The sequence below is a fragment of the Syngnathoides biaculeatus genome, chromosome 14 (assembly GCF_019802595.1).
Source record: "Syngnathoides biaculeatus isolate LvHL_M chromosome 14, ASM1980259v1, whole genome shotgun sequence".
Lineage (NCBI taxonomy): Eukaryota > Metazoa > Chordata > Actinopteri > Syngnathiformes > Syngnathidae > Syngnathoides > Syngnathoides biaculeatus.
In genome coordinates, this window is record NC_084653.1 from 3388059 (window position 1) to 3404655 (window position 16597).

At 42.5% G+C, this 16597-nt stretch overlaps 1 protein-coding gene across 1 annotated transcript in view; it reads left to right on the plus strand.

Moving 5' to 3' along the window:
- Window positions 1-15236, plus strand: part of trim45 (tripartite motif containing 45) — a 58023-nt gene extending 42787 nt beyond the window's left edge. Inside the window, 5 exon segments of the mRNA XM_061842312.1 lie at window positions 1791-1914; window positions 7116-7325; window positions 8107-8371; window positions 11016-11559; window positions 14617-15236. Of these exon segments, the coding sequence (XP_061698296.1) occupies window positions 1791-1914; window positions 7116-7273 (282 nt within the window). The 3' untranslated portion in view covers window positions 7274-7325; window positions 8107-8371; window positions 11016-11559; window positions 14617-15236.
- Window positions 15237-16597: the final 1361 nt, after the last annotated feature.

Sequence of the window (16597 nt, forward strand, 5' to 3'; positions counted from 1 at the left end):
CGTACTTACCCATCACTTCTCCATCAACTCTGTTTCCTTCACCAACATGTCCATTACAGTCTCCACCAATCACAAATCACTCTGTGTCTGGGATGGTCAGAACTACTTCGAGTTCTTTCCCAAATTTCTCTTTCAGCTCTAGGTCATGTCCTACCTGTGGGGGATACCCGCTAGTTAAATTATACATAACACGCTCGATTTCAAATTTCAGTGTCATCACGCAATCTGATACTCTTTTCGCCTCCAAGACATTCTTAGCCAGCTCTTCCTTGAAAATAAACCCCACTCCATTTCTCTTCCCACCTACTCTGTGGTAAAATTATTTAAACCCTGCCCCTAAACTTCTAGCCTTACGACCTTTCCACCTGCTCTCTTGGATGCACAATATATCAACCTTTTTTCTAATAATAGTAATGTCAACCAACCTGTCATTGTCCCAACATTCTAAGTCCCTACACTCAATTGTAGGTTCTGGTCATTCCTCTTCCTCTTCTGCTGACAAATCTGCTTTCCTACTCTTTGTCTTCAAACCACACTAGCTGAATTTCCACTGACGCCCTGCAGGTTAACAGTGCGGACGTTGTTAACCTGGGCAACAACCGATGCGGTATGGGTTTCTTTAGATGAATGTTCATATTTATTTGGCAAAATTTTAAGCCAGATGCCCTTCCTGACGCATCCCTTTACATTTATGCGGGCTTGGGACCGGCCTACAGATTGCACTGGCTTGTGCCCCCATAGGGCTGCAATGGGAAATGACTCACTTATCGGACTAATACGTCGGACCTCAGTGAATCACAAACGAACAAATTACTATTCAGTTCCTCAGTACACCAGTTTGCTGAACGAATCACTCAGTTCCTCAGTATGCGAGTTAAGTGAACAAATCACTCAGTTCACTTAAGCCTGTCCCCAGAACGAATCACTCTTCAGTTTACCCAGTCCATCACTTCAGGAACACAATCACCCAGTTCACTTAAGTCCCTCCTCTTCCTGCACGACTCTGCCTGATGCTGGCTCCTCATTGGTAATTCCCCGAAGTGAGTGACATCGCTGGCGAGTCGCAAATCATTCCCGACCCTACCGGCACACTGGATATATTTGCATTGCTTCTGCAGGAGTCGCACAAGTCTCCTCCTGCATATGGCTCAAAGGCGTGCCAGCTCAGGTGATCTTTTTGTCTCCTTCAGTTTTGTACATTTTAGATCAGGCAATTCAAAACATTTACAATTCTACGGTGCTTGTGTCAAATTAAAAACATGTTTTTCAAAACCAGAGTTGAACGTATTAATCAGCAGTTTTCAAACTGGAGACCGCGCCCAGCGGGATTACCACGAACACTATTCATTATTAAGTTACACCGAGATGTTGTCCATGTTTTTAATTGAGTACAAAGGAATAATGTTTGCAACCAGGTTGGGGGTCGCTGAAAGTTTTTGCAGAGGGTGTGGGGGGGCTGAAAATTTTATCTCCACAAAGGAGGGTACTGCAAAACATGTTTGGGAACCAATGGTATAAAGGAACTAAAACTGTCCTCAGGGGAAGAACAATGCCCACAGGAAGGATTGGACCACCTGATGGGCCTGTTCTGGCTCACAGGCCATAGGTTTAACACCCCTGAATAAGCATCGACAAACCAATAGAAAGGAAAGGTCCAATTGTGATTATTGTGCAATATCACCATAACCCTATTGTTTTTAATGATAAAGTGGCCTCTGGAGCAGAGGTCAGCAATCAAACAGACTCAACATCACATCACTTCAAAGACCAACTTTTGTCCTGTTCCGCAGGGTTCTCCATTTATTTTGATTGTGAAGAAAAAGCAGAGGGATCACACTGGAATGTTCCACTGCTGCTCCTTTTGCTCCAGCGGAGGAGCCAAGGAGGCTCGATGTGGCTGTCCTGGAACTATGCCCGGAAACTAGGCTTTACACAATGAGGATTTTTGGAGCCAATCACTGATCAGCGAGTTCAAACAAATGATTACCGATCAGATCACAAGATGGTGCAATTCCTCTATTTAAATGACCTGTTTATTTACTGTACATGCACGTGTATTTAAATGCTCAAAAATATATTTACAATAAGTAATGAAACTTCATTCATCTATTTATGTCAATGAGGCATAGTGACAGACTGGTCTTCTATTTGATGGCAGTAAGTCCATACAGCAATCAATGTATCTACTTTTTGTGACTTTTTTTGTTGGAGTGCCGTGAGATTTTTCAACTGTAAAGTAAGCCTTGGCTCCAAAACAGTTGGAAATCGCTGCTCTGGTCATTATCGTGTTCAACAGAATGGTAGCAAGTTTACAAAAAACCATGAGCATTAGAACGAGCTTGCTAGGCTGCGTAACATTTTCTTCACTGCTTGTGAGCCGTTATCATATGAAAAGTATGTGAATATACCTCAAGCAAGCCTTTCACGAAGTTCTCCCTTATCCAGAGTTATTTACAGTACATACAAGCGTCACTGATGGTGTTGTGGTACACATGCCTGACTTTGGTGTGGGCAGCGTGGGATCGATTAATGCTTAGTAATGGTGTTGATATCTGCCCTGCGACTGACTGGTGACCACTACAGGTTTTAGTCCACCTTTTGCCTGAAGCTGGCTGGGTTAGGGTCTGGCTCCCCCAAGACCCTTGTGAGGATAAGCGGCTTGTTTCCAAACAGTGACTGTAAAATGGCAATAAAATGGCTCAAGCATAATAGAAAAGTCACTGTTTTTATTCTCCACCTCGTGTTCACCCAAACCACTGAAGTCATCATCTTCAATATCAGAGTTGAAGAGCCTCAGAAAGTCTCCATCACACACCATTTCAGTCTTTCTGTCGCTGCCAATGTCATTTTCATCTCATGCACATTGAACTTGGTTAGTCAGCAGTGTATGTTGTGTCCAAGTTCATGAAAGGGTTTGAAATTAACATACACATATACAAGGCTTGAACTGACAAAGAACTTGTAAGAAAATTGGAAGTATTTTAAAAAATGTTTAGTATATAAGTTTAATTTTGCGATGGCCCTGCAATGTTGCCCCTGAACACATCTTTTTTGTTTGTGGGAGGCCCGGTATTGCAGGCTGCGGACCAGTGTTGTTTGAGAGTACTTTTCAACAACTTTCTGAAAAGTCTCAGATGCATCGGTATTTTTATTGTAAATTCATTCATTCATTTCCTGTGCTGCTTATCCTCACAAGTCGCAGGCGTGTTGGACCCTATTCCAGATGATTTCGTGCAAGAGGTGGGGTAGATCCTGAACTAGTCTTGAGCCAATCGCAAGGCACATGTAAAAAACACCCATTCACACTCACATTCGCACCTATGGGCAATTTCGAGTCTTCAATTAATGTGGATGTTTTAGGGATATGTGAAAAAAATGGAATACCCATAGAAAACCGACAAAGGCACAGGGAGATCATGCAAACGCCATACAGCTGAGGCCAGATTTGAACCTGGGTCCTCAGAACTGTGAGGCTGATGTGCTAACCAGTCGTCTACCATGCAACCCTTTGCACTGTAAATGCTGAGTGAAAATGGTCTTGTGAGCATTAAAATGCACTTAAAGCATTAATTATATCAGTAACAGTAACCTTTGCCTTGCAGCTCACAGTTCAGATAGTTCTGTTTCACAATATTTTTCAATTCTAATTTTTCCGATTATATAGATGACTCTGATTTAGTTAACCACCTGTCCGATTCTGACTGACAGATTTTGATTTTTCTGTTTACTTCACTGGTTTTTCCAACCCCAAGTAATTTTTTTTCCACATGTCCTCTTCTCCAGCCCCAGTGAGTCCAAGCCCAAGTCCTTTCCCTCTAACTTTTACATTGGCACCTGTCTGGTCATCTATCCCGGCCTACCAAGTGTTGGCCAAGTAAAGGTCACATTTTGTCTTCCTTCCCCCTGTTTGTAAGTAACTTTATTTCCGCAGTTCCCTCGCCTTGTTCCACGTCCTAGGCATGTCCATGCAATCCAGCTCCCGAGTCTTTTTGGCTCCTCGTTCTGTAGCACCTGTTTCTCCTAGGTCACCTTCTCGCGTCCCTGTGCAATCTGCTCCTCTCGTATGCACTCCTCCCAAACCTCTGTGAGGGCAGTCTGAGGAAGTGACTGCAGACCCCATTCCTGCTCCTCAGCAGCTGCGCCAAACTCCCGTTGCAGCTCCTCGGTAGCTGCACCAGGTTCCCGTACCTGCTGCCCAGCAGTTGCCTCAGGCTGACACCAGTCCCAACGGCGCTTAACCTGCGGCCCCTACCTGTCCCTGCTTTGGCAGTGGACGAACAGTGGCCGCCACCTGTCCCTGTTTCGGCAGTGCTTGTCCACTGGCTGCCACCTGTCCCTGCTCCGGCGGCACTCGTCCAGCGGCCGCCACCTTAACCTGTTCTGACAGACCTAGACGGGAAAAAAAATATATATATATATATATATATATATATATTTTTTTTTTAATAACCCAATTATTCAGAATGCAGCTTTCAAATGAAATGAAAAAAAATTGAAACTTTCTGAACCTCTGAGAAAAAGTACTTGCCTGCTCAACCTAATAATGCATTGTGCCACAGTTGGCAACAATAACTGAAATCAAGTGTTTGCGATAATTGGTGACGAGTCTTTCACATCGCTCTAGGGGAATTTTGTTCCACTCTTTGCAGAATTGTCTTAACTCCGGCATACTGGGGGGCTTTGTGGCATGAACTGCCAGTTTAAGGTGCCACTGTTGGCAACAATAACTTAGACCAAGTCTTTGCGATAATTGACCCCTCCGTGGATATTGCGCAATCCACGTCACTGACCAATCAGAGGCCAGAGATCTGCATAATCTCAGACTCAAATCTCAGACAACGCTGGATGGTCCAGTATAGCTTCTATTGGCGTTTTATCGCGTATTTGGGTTCTTTAACGATAGATATGGTTAAGAGGTGTAGTCACGGACTTTAGAATAGTGACGACAGGTATCCTGAAAGGCTAGTTGGTGGAGTTCAATTCGTACCCTTTCCAAAACCGAAGACCCAGTACGAAAAATGTCTTTGATGGATCAAACTTTGTGTAAGATCGCATCATCAACTGAATCCATCTAAAATCAACCGGAACAGAAGACCGAGTACGAAAAATGTCTTTGATGGATAAAACTTTGAGGAAGACCGCATGATCAACTGAATCCATCAAGCAGAACAGATGTGTTTGCATGAAGGTAAGTCCTATATTTGATTTTCAATACATGTCTCATATAAATGAATTAGCAGTTCTTCGCTTGCATAACATAGCTAAGTGTGAATGATTGACACACTTGATCTGTGTTGAGCGATATTTTGCGATGATCTGACTGCACAAACGTGTCCCTTTGTTCGCAGCTACGCGGCTACGGTAAACCGGACTGTGTTTGCACGAAGGTATGCCGTATATTTGATTTTCAATACATGTCTCATATAAATGAATTAGCAGTTCTTTGCTTGCATAACATAGCTAAGTCTGAATGATAGACACGCTTGATCTGTGTTGAGCGATATTTTGCGACGATCTGACTGCACAAACGTGTCCCTTTGTTCGCGGCTAATTAGCTAAGCTAAACCGGACTAGCAGTCCTAAAAGCCTTCGACGTGCACCGAGACACCAAGACTGAAGGAAGGATGTTTGAGGACACTAAAGTAGTGATTGTCGTACTCGATTGGGACTTACGTAGGTTCGGCACTAATTGAAGAATAATTATTGAGGGGAGCGCGTGACGTTACACAAAGAAAACGAGAGAAACAACTCGTAAATCAAGCCTCGCTTTCTTTTCCTTCATACGGTGGTTCACAAACGGCTATACAGATACATATACAGATTCTGCATACAAGTGTGATATGTAACACGAAAAAAGAAAACTGTCAATGACGAATTCGTCTTTGGGTTATAATATATTATATTATGTGGCTTCTCGGTCTTCCTCTGACTCTGGAAAGATCTCGCGCTAATATCAATGGTTTCTCCATCGATATGCATGTAAATACCATTGAAATACCGCTCGCTGACATACTTGAAGCCCTGCTGTATGGTTTTCAACGATATTTCACTGTTAGCTAAGAATGCGAGTGAGAAATCAGATGGTAAATCGGACAGTTTCGCTCTATTCCTTTCTTGCTGCTCCGATATTTTTGACAATTGTTTGTCTGACGTCAGCGCACGTGGCGTCACTTCAGGAGGCATGGTTAAGACAAGTCTTTCACATCACTCTAGGGGAATTTTGTTTTACTCTTCTTTGCAGAATTGTTTCAAGTCCGCCATATTGGAGGGTTTTGTAGCATGAACTGGCAGTTTAAGGTCACACCACAGCATCTCAATTGGATTTAAGTCCAGACTTTGACCTGGCCTCTCCAAAACCTTAATTCTGTTTTTTTTTTTTTTAGCCATTCAGAGGTGGACTTACTGGTGTGTTTCAGATTGTTGTCCTGCTGCACGATCTAAGACCACTTGAGTTTGAGGGCATGAACTGATGGCCAGATGTTTTCCTTCAGAATTTTGTGGTCTCCTTCTTTTCTTTTTGGCTTGTCCTGTCAGGGGTCGCCACAGCGCGTCGTCTTAGATGCACGGCATATTTGGCACAGTTTTATGCCGGATGCCCTTCCTGACGCAACCCCTATGCATTTAGCCATGGAGATCTTACAGCACCTGGTATTCCCAGGCGGTTTCCCATCCAAGTACGAACCAGGGCCAAACCCGTGAAGCTTCCGAGATCTGATCAGATCAGGCGTTCTCAGGGTAGCGTGACCGTAAGCTTCAGAATTTTCTGGTACACAACAGAATTCATTGTAACCTTTTTCATACTGATTTTCATTTTTTTTTCGATTTCTTCTTGAATTTCTTCGGATCACAGCACAATGCATTGGTTCTTGCGATCTTCTAGCCTACTTCACGTTCTCTAACAGATTCTATTTAGTGATTTATTGAGTCAACACGTATGGTGGTATTTAATAAAAATGTAACTTCCTGCAACGAGTGAATGTGAAACTCTGTCAAAACGTCTGGCTAGTGGTATATTTTCTTTGTTCTTTCTTTTTCTTCTTCAGTGTAATTTTCCAGGTGACAAAGTTCCAGCCTTGCCAGAAGTCTCATACACCTAATGACTGTTTTGGTGTGTGCAGGAGGCTTTCAAGGGTGTGGTCACAGCCACAAGGGCCATCCCGGAAAGCCACATTGGTCGTGTTGTGGCAGCACCACAGAGAAGTCTGAGTGTTTACCAGCCAGTGTGATCAAAGTCGTCTCAGCAGGGAAACACTTACGCACCGTCAAGCTCTGAGGTTGAACAAAATGGTCGATGACAGGCCTGAGACAGGAAGTCTGAGCTGCCAGTAAGCCATCTCAATGTAATGTGTAACTTTTATCGGCTACTACTTTAAGTGTCTTTATTTTGCAAGGGCACAGCCTGTGTTATTGATCTAATCCAACAAACAATATACAGCCTCTACCACTACTTACAAAATTAATCTGTTCCGGAAGTCGTTTCGTAACGTGAAACTTTCGTAAGTAGAAATGTATTTTACATGTAAATACCCTAATCCGTTCTGAGGACCAAGTATCAAATCCTGGCCTGTCTGTGTGGAATTTGCATGTTCTTCCAGTGGCTGCATGTGTTTTCTCTAGGCACTCCAGTTTCATCACAAATCTCTAAAGCATGCATTAATTACAGAATCTAAATTGCCCCTATGTATGATTATGACTGTTGTTCATCTCTATCTTCTTCTTCTTCTTTTCCTTTCGGCTTGTGCCCTGGAATTAGCTAGCAGCCAGTTCAGGGTGTACCCTGCAGCTCGGAAAATGGATGGATAATTTTTTACAGTGTAGCAGGCTTTTGTTTTTACATCGTATGAATGCACATTCAGTTCTGTATCCTGATTCGTTAAGGGAAACCCAGTATCGTGTTCTGCATCCCGATTAGGTGAGGGACTCTAGACTAATGTCAACTGCCCTAAGTACCGGGGGTGGCCAGCAGGGCCCGCAGCCTTTCTGCGCACACGTACATGTTGCAGCTTTGTAGTCACTGCCTGTTCATTCGTATAGTTGTCATGTGATCACGTGTTAGTGCATCCTCCTCATCTTTCTCAACATTTGTTTCCACTTCTTCCTTTTCAGCACGAAAAGTCACACGGCTTGACCTTCAGCCAACTGCACTGACTTTGGGTGCGCTCATCTGGCAGCGGAGTTTAGAGTTATCGCGACTTCAGTTCTCAAGCATAATTGAAGGTGGCATGTCTGTTGATAAGAATATTCTCACCCAGAAGAAAAAAGAGCCCCACCAACAGCACACAGTTATATTTTTCACACGCAAAAATAGCACCCTAATCAAGGTGCTTCAGCAGAAAAAGGCACTGGAGCAGAGGAGCGCCTGCTGCCCAGAGTAACTATAAAATTGCTATTAATAATTTCTTGTATGTCCAACCAAAGCTTGAGCAGTAAAATTGTGATTGGGTGGCAACCTGTTCAGGGTCAACCCAACTTCCTTCCTAATGACACCTGGGATAGGCTCCAGTGCTCCCCGTGACTGTCGTGAGGATAAGCGGCAAAGAAAATGGATGAATGTGTGTGTGTGTGTGTGTGTGTGTATATATATATATATATATATATATATATATATATATATTATATATATATATATATATATAGGGTTAGTTTTTATAAACACACACATGCCTTGTCAAAGTATATGGCCCCCTTGAACTTTTCAACTGTTTGCCACATTTCAGGCTTCAAACATAAAGATATAAAATATTTCTTTTTTTTGTCAAGAATCAACAACAAGTGGGACACAATCGTGAAGTGGAATGAAATTTAGGAGATATTTTAAACTTCTTTAACAAATAAAAGCCTGTAAAATGGCACATGCAATATTATTCAGCCCCCTTGCATTAATACTTTGTAACGCCTCTTTTCGCTGTAATTACAGCTGCAGGTCGCTTGGGGTATGTCCCTATCAGTTTTGCACCTCGAGAAACTGAAATTCTTGCCCATTCTTCCTTGCAAAACAGCTTGACCTCAGTGAGGTTGGATGGAGAGCGTTTGTGAAGAGTAGTCTTCAGCTCTGCCCACAGATTCTCGATTGGATCCAGGTCTGGACTTTGACTTGGCCATTCTAACACCTGGATATGTTAATTTGTGAACCATTCCATTGTAGATTTGGCTTTCTGTTTTGGGTCATTGTCCTGTTGGAAGATAAATCTCCATCCCAGTCTAAGGTCTTTTGCAGACTTCAACAGATTTTCTTCCTGAATGGTCCTGTATTTGGCTCCATTCAGCTTCCCGTCAATTTTAACCATCTTCCCCCGTCCCTGCTGAAGAAAAGCAGGCCCAAACCATGAGGCTGCCAACACCATGTTTGACAGTGGGAATGTTGTGAGTTGTGTTGCTTTTACGCCAAGCATATTGTTTTGCATTGTGGCCAAAAAGTTTGATTTTGGTTTCATCTGACCAGAGCACCTTCTTCCACATGTTTGGTGTATCTCCCAGATGAGTTGTGGCAAACTTTAAACGAAAGGTTTTATGGATATCGTTGACAAATAGCTCTGTAACTCTTCCATAAGGGGCCAGATTTGTGCAGTGACTGATTGTTGTCCTATGGACAGACTCTCCCACCTCAGCTGTAGATCTCTGCAGTTCATCCAGAGTGATCATGGGCCTCTTGGCTGCATCTCTGATCAGTCCTCTCTTTGTTCGAGGTGAAAGTTCAGAGGGACGGCCATGTCTTAGTAGATTTGCAGTGGTCTGATACTCCTTCCATTTCAATACGATTGCTTGTACAGTGCTTCTTGAGATGTTTAAAGCTTGGGAAATCTTTTTGTATCCAAATCTGGCTTTAAACGTCTCCACAACAGTATCTCGGACCTGCCTAGTGTGTTCCTTGGTCTTCATGATGCTCTCTGCACTTTAAACAGAACCCTGAGACGATCACAGAGCAGGTGCAATTATACGGAGACTTGATTACACACAGGTGGATTCTATTTATCATCATCATTCAACATTGGATCATTCAGAGATCCTCACTGAACTTCTGGAGTAAGTTTGATGCATTGAAAGTAAAGGGGCCGAATAATATTGCCCACCCGACTTTTCAGTATTTTATTTGTTAAAAAGTATAAAATATCCAATAAATTTCATTCCACTTCATGATTGTGTCCCACTTGTTGTTGATTCTTGACAAAAAATGAAAATTATATACCTTTATGTTTGAAGCTTGAAATGTGGCGAAAGGTTGAAAAGTTCAAGGTGGCCGAATACTTTCACAAGGCACTGTGTATATACATATTTTTTTTTCTCCGATCAGGTAATTATGACACCAAAACCGATTGCCCAATCACCAAAAGATGCCAGTTATCGGCCAATCCCATCAGGCCAATAAAATCAGGGTAAAGTTTAGTAATTAAATGCACAGTTCTTTCTTTTTATTGGAAAAATGAAGCCATCTAGCCTACGGAGGAATTTATCTTCTCACTCGTGGATGGCATTCATGGCGCTAAAATAATTCATTGTAAGCTGTTACGAAAGAACAAAACACGTTAATTCCTGTGTTATTACTACTTGATTCTTTATCCACATATCCATTTTCTGGACCACTTCTCCTCACCAGGGTCGCGGGTGTGCTGGTGCCTATTTCAGCTGACTCCAGGCGAGAGGCGAGGTACACCCTGAACGAGAATTGCAGGCACAAATTAACAATCATTCAAACTCGCATGTGTATATGATACAGTATATAGTCTTATTAAAAATGAACAGTATTTTAGGCTATAGTCTGGTTTTAACTGTGTAAATGCTGACAAATGTTGGTGCAACTACTGTCTTTGATGCCAAGCTGACAGTTTACAACCTCTTTCATTGCCTTAAGATAATCACATTTTATATTTAGATGACAAGTGTATTAGAACTATGTGGAATTTCCCCAATAAGGTGCACCTGTTTCTAAATGCTGCTACATGTCGTATATGCTGTTATTACACATTGTACAATCGTCCAATGTATGTTTTCCACTGAAACAATACAATCTATTCCAGTGACCCCCTGTTTTATTGAAAGGATCGGTGCTGGTCGGTGCTCAGGAGACAAAGACGACACTCAACAAAAGACCAACGTTCCCAAATGCTATTTAGCCTCAATAACTGGCATATGTATTTCGACCAAATGCAAGTTCTCAAAACACAGTTGACATTGCGTGAAATCAATCATATGAGCCCCTTACCTATGCCGAGAAGGTGGAGAGCCAATCACCCAGGTAGAGGTCCGCTTGTCAACCAGCTGGGCGTCCGTACGAAACCCGCAGCAGACTCTACCTGTTTGTACTCTGCATCTCTCTATTATACTTTTCAGTTGCGTGCGAGAGAAACGGCGGGTGGCCTACCCGTCCCACCTGGCGCCGCAACGTTTGTTTCCTGATTTACTATTGACACATAAGTGTGTCCTTCAGGCTCTGAAAAACATCTTACGCAGCCATAACTGTCAAGACATCCCACAACAATGTTCGTCTTTGGTATGCATGCGAACAAGATAGTGAAACGGTCCAGACGTCTTGACCAGAAAAACAAGTGATACGAAAAACAAGTGAGTGATGCGAAAAACAAGTGAGTGTATGCATGCGAACAAGATAGTGAAAAACAAGTGATTGAAAAACAACTTATATAACCATGGTTGCACAATACATTCGGGTATTCAACGGTTATGGGAAGCATCACTAATTAACACTCCTTTCACCCCCTGACCTCTGGTGGTCTGTCCTTCCCACTGTGTGTTAATTTTAAAAATGTCATTTCGTTAAATTTTTCCAAGGCGGCACGTTGGAGAAGCTGTAAAGCGTTGGCCTCACAATATTGAGGACCTGGGTTCAATCCTGGCCCCGCCTGTGTGGAGTTTGCACGTTCTCCTCATCCCTATGTGGGTTTTCTCTGGGCACTCCGGTTTCCTCCCACATCTCAAAAATATGCACCATTAATTGGACACTCTAAATTGCCCCTAGGAGTGATTGTGAGTGTCTGTCTCTGTGTGCCCTGTGATTGGCTGGCGACCAGTTCAGGGTATACTCTGCCTTCTGCCCGATGACAGATGTAATTGGCTCCGGCACTCCCCCAACCCTCGTGAGGAGAAGCAGCTAAGGAAATGGATGGATGGATAAATGGTTCCATTTTAATTTTATTGGCCGTGCTTTACATTGATTTTCTGTTTCAATCCAATAATTTAAATGATTTCAAAATTAAAATTGCTGAATTTTATATTTTTTTATATTTTTGACCTTCACAACAAAACATCATGTAATGATCATGATATTGGCCTTTTTTTTTTCTTTTTTTTTACACAATAACTCAATGTAGGGCAACCCCACAAACATTCAGTTTTATATCAGCATTAAACACGCAAACAAAGTTTTACTGAAACTTTACTCATCCTATGTGACACTCAAACGCTCGTGTACTCAGCATAATCACTTTGAGCCCACAGAATACTGGTGAAACAAAATATCACTCGCAAACTTCTGCCACGACCAGAACACGGGGTTTCCCGGTTCGGGAAACGTTTTTATTCAGTCCGGTGTCAGGGATCAAACAGGCAGTCCACGGAAGCAGCAGTAACAAAGTCGTCAGGCGTGAGAAGAAGGTCAGTGGGCAGGCAGGGGTTGTTACACGGGAGAGCAGGAACAGAATTAGGAGACTGAAGGAACGAGGCATGAGGCAACAATCTGGCAAAGGCCAGACCGTACGTGGAGTCCTATTTGTATCAGCCGTGACTACGTGGAATGAGGCGCAGGTGTGTGCCTCACTGATTGCTGAGTGTGTGCCCTGTCAGGGACCAGCACAGCCAGGACAAGGACCGGCAGGGCCATGACAGTAATTTCCCCCCTATCCCACTTAAGGGCTGGCGCCAGACAGCCCAGGCCCCTCAGGATGGGAGGCGTGAAAGTCTCTGATGAGGTTGGCATCGACCACGAACCGGGACGAGATCAAGGAACGCTCCTCAGGACTGTATCCCTCCCAGTCCACCAGATACTGGACTCCCCTTCCCCGGTGGCTGGAAGACAGGAGCCAACGCACAGAGTAGACTAGGCCTCCATCAACCATGTGGGAGGATGGAAGGGGGTCGGCCGGAGGGACCAACAGGGATGGAATTCTGACCCTCAAAGACCTTTTAGTCTGCCTTTAAAAGTCCACCTCCACTCCATGTATTATCCTGAATCAGATGCACCTTTGTGAGGTCGTTAGCTGCATAAAGACACCTGTCCACTCCATACAATCAGTAAGACTCAAACTTGTAACATGGCCAAGACCAAAGAGCTGTCCTAAGACACCACACACAAAATTGTACAACTCCACACAGCTGAAAAGTGCAACGGAGAAATTGCCAAGCAGCTTGGTGAAAAAAGGTCCACTGTTGGAGCAATCATTAGCAAATGGAAGAAGCTAAACATGATGGTCAATCTCAATCGGAATGGAACCCCATGCAAGATATCACCTCGTGGGGTCTCAATGATCTTTAGAAAGGAATCAGCCCAGGACTACATGACAGGACTTGCTCAATAACCTGAAAAGAGCTGTGACCACCGTTTCCAAAGTGATAGTTGGTAATCCACTAAGACGTCATGGTTTGAAATCATGCATGGCACGTAAGGTTCCCCTGCTTAAACCAGCACATGTCAAGGCCCATCTTAAGTTTGCCAATGCCAATTTGGATGATACAGAGGAGTCATGGGAGAAAGTTTTGTGGTCAGATGAGACAAAAATGGAACATTTCGTCATAATTCCACTAACCGTGTTTAGAGGAAGACGAATGATGAGTTCCATCCCAAGAAAACCATCCCTACTGTGAAGCATGGGGGTGGTAGCATCATGCTTTGGGGGTGTTTTTCTGCTCATGGGACAGGACGACTGCTCTGTATTAAGGAGAGGATGACCGTGGCCATATATTGTGAGATTTTGGGGAACAACCTCTTTCCCTCAGTCAGAGCATTGAAGGTGGGTCGTGGCTTGTTCTTTCAACATGACAATGACCCGACGCACACAGCCAGGAAAACCGAGAAGTGGCTCCGTAAGAAGCATGTCAAGGTTCTGGCGTGGCCTCGCCAGTCTCTAGACATAAACCTAATAGAAAATCTTTGGAGGGAGCTGAAACTCCATGTTTCTCAGCGACAGCCGAGAAACTTGTCTGATCTGGAGAAGATCTGGTGATCTGATTTGGTGGGCCAAAATCCCAGCAAAATCCTGCAGTGTCTGCAACCCAAGTGAACACTGATGATGATGAATGTTGACATGCTGTGTGATTGCATTGCTCTTGCTCATATTGTGTGATTATTCTGTACTACTTACATTTGAGTGTTGTTTCTTTTTTAGAAATGTTTTGCTGTTTTTGAGTTGTCTAGTACAGGTTTAAAGCTTTCGAGTGTTCTGAATCATGAGGCAATGCATGTTTACTTTTGTGATTTTCATGTTTGTTTTTGTGATCTATTTCATCGATCAAGAGAGGAACTGAAGACTATTTTACTTTTATTGTACTTTCATTATATCCCCAAGTATGACCTTATACATTTTATCAACAGATAAAGTGTTGTCCATTTTCTAATCAGACAAGAATGTGTTGGTCATCGCGGCGGTGGTCCTTGATCTTTGTACGCAGAAACCAGCTGGTGACACCTCCTCTCCGAGGCGTTGCCGTGGAGACGAACGACACCAGATAAGAAGCGGAAAGTTACTATCCCGGCCCAAGACCAGACTGGCGGGGGCAGACACTTTTACTATGGACCCATACATATAAAAACCTTGTGCTACCGGACAGCTTTTGTCTTCTTTGGGCTATACTGCCAGAACACACACGTGTGCGGCAGATACCAAGATAAGACCCGGACGTCTGTATTGCACATTCCTTTGTAATATATCCATTTGCTGTTCACTCGTCTAATCATTGGTCATCTCTTCCTTGATCCATGAACACGCGTTGGGTCCGACTCGCAAATCCCTACACAGCGTAAATAAACATCTTGCTAGCAATACTAAACTGTTCAACAATGTGCTCCGGTGTTAGTTTGATTTTGCTCTCAAAGCTCCTTTAACATTTGAAGGAAGACACCTGCAGGAAGAAAACTGATAATTAATAGTTGTGAAGCAGGCCAAAGTGCTCATTATTATTTTTGTAAGCATGTAATCAACACGTGTTATTCATTGTTTTTCTCGCAATTGTGTTACTTTTTATTCTGTCTATTAAGTTCTGTGCTGTAAAAGAAATATAAATAAAAAGTCTTTACCCAATCCTGATTTTTTTTTCACATCTATCACACACAAAGGCTTCAGATCATGAAATAAATTTTAGTATCACTAAGAGAGAACCGAAGGAAATACAAAATGCAGTTTTCAAATTAAAATTTAATTGATTTAGGGACAAAAAAAAATTCAGATCCTCTGTGAAAAAAGTATTTTCCCCGTTCCTGATTTCAGTTTTTTTGTTTTGCATATCTATCACACACAAACGTTTCAAATAAATCAATTTTAATATCATTCAAAGACAACCCAAGGAAATACAAAATGTAGTTTTCAAATGACAATTAAATTTATTATGGCAAAAAAAACCCTTTCTGACCTTCTGTGAAGAAGTACCCCCCCCTTTTTGAATCACAAAATCCCCTGAATAGAAGATCTCAAGAAGCAATCCATCATGCCACAATAAAAAAAAAAAGAAAAAAAATTTTGAGAAGAAAAAAGACCAAAAAAAAAAACACATGAAAAGACTGCAAGGCCATTTCCAACGCAAACCTTACCAGGAGTGGAAAACCAACGAAAATTACTCCAAGAATGCGAAGACGACTCATCCAAGAAATTGCAAAAAAACCTCAAAGAACATCAAAAGAACTCCAGACATCGCAAGCCTCAGTTAACCCTAACCCTGGCCAAAAATGGCATCCATGGTACAGTGAAGAAAATAGGTATTTAAACATCGTCGAGATTTCCACAGAAGAGTTTGAAAGCGTATAAAAATCTGGACGCATACAAATACTTTGTTGCTGGATCTGTTCTCAATCAATCCCACATCGTTATTTCAGATTTCATTTAAATATACAAATATAAATTACCCCTGGTTTTACGCAAACTAGCATTCATTAATTAAAAAAAAAATAGCCTCCATACACGGAAGCATATTGCTGCCACACTATTACCTCTGTAAACAGTTTATTTATTTTTTTAAATACGCATTGTTCTCAAATGAGTCATTTGGCATTATAAATACATCTTGATAATTCGAGATTGAAAAGAGTAATTCGGACCAGAAAAGATGGCTACACAGGCGTAGGTATATTTCGTTGGGTACCATCCATCACATGCACGGTCTCTATACACTTCTATTTTTTTCAATACAAATCCCAATATTTACTTAAATGACCCCTGGTTTTACACAAACTCTCATTCATTCACTATGATTGGGGAAAAAAATTAGGACAGGCCAATATTTACATAAATGACCCCTGGTTTTACACAAACTCACATTCATTCACTATGATTGGGGAAAAAAAATTAGGACAGGGAGTCGTCGCCTCCATACATGGAAGAGTATTGCAGCCACACGTACACACACACCTCCGTAAACCTCTCTGTGACTTGATGTTTAC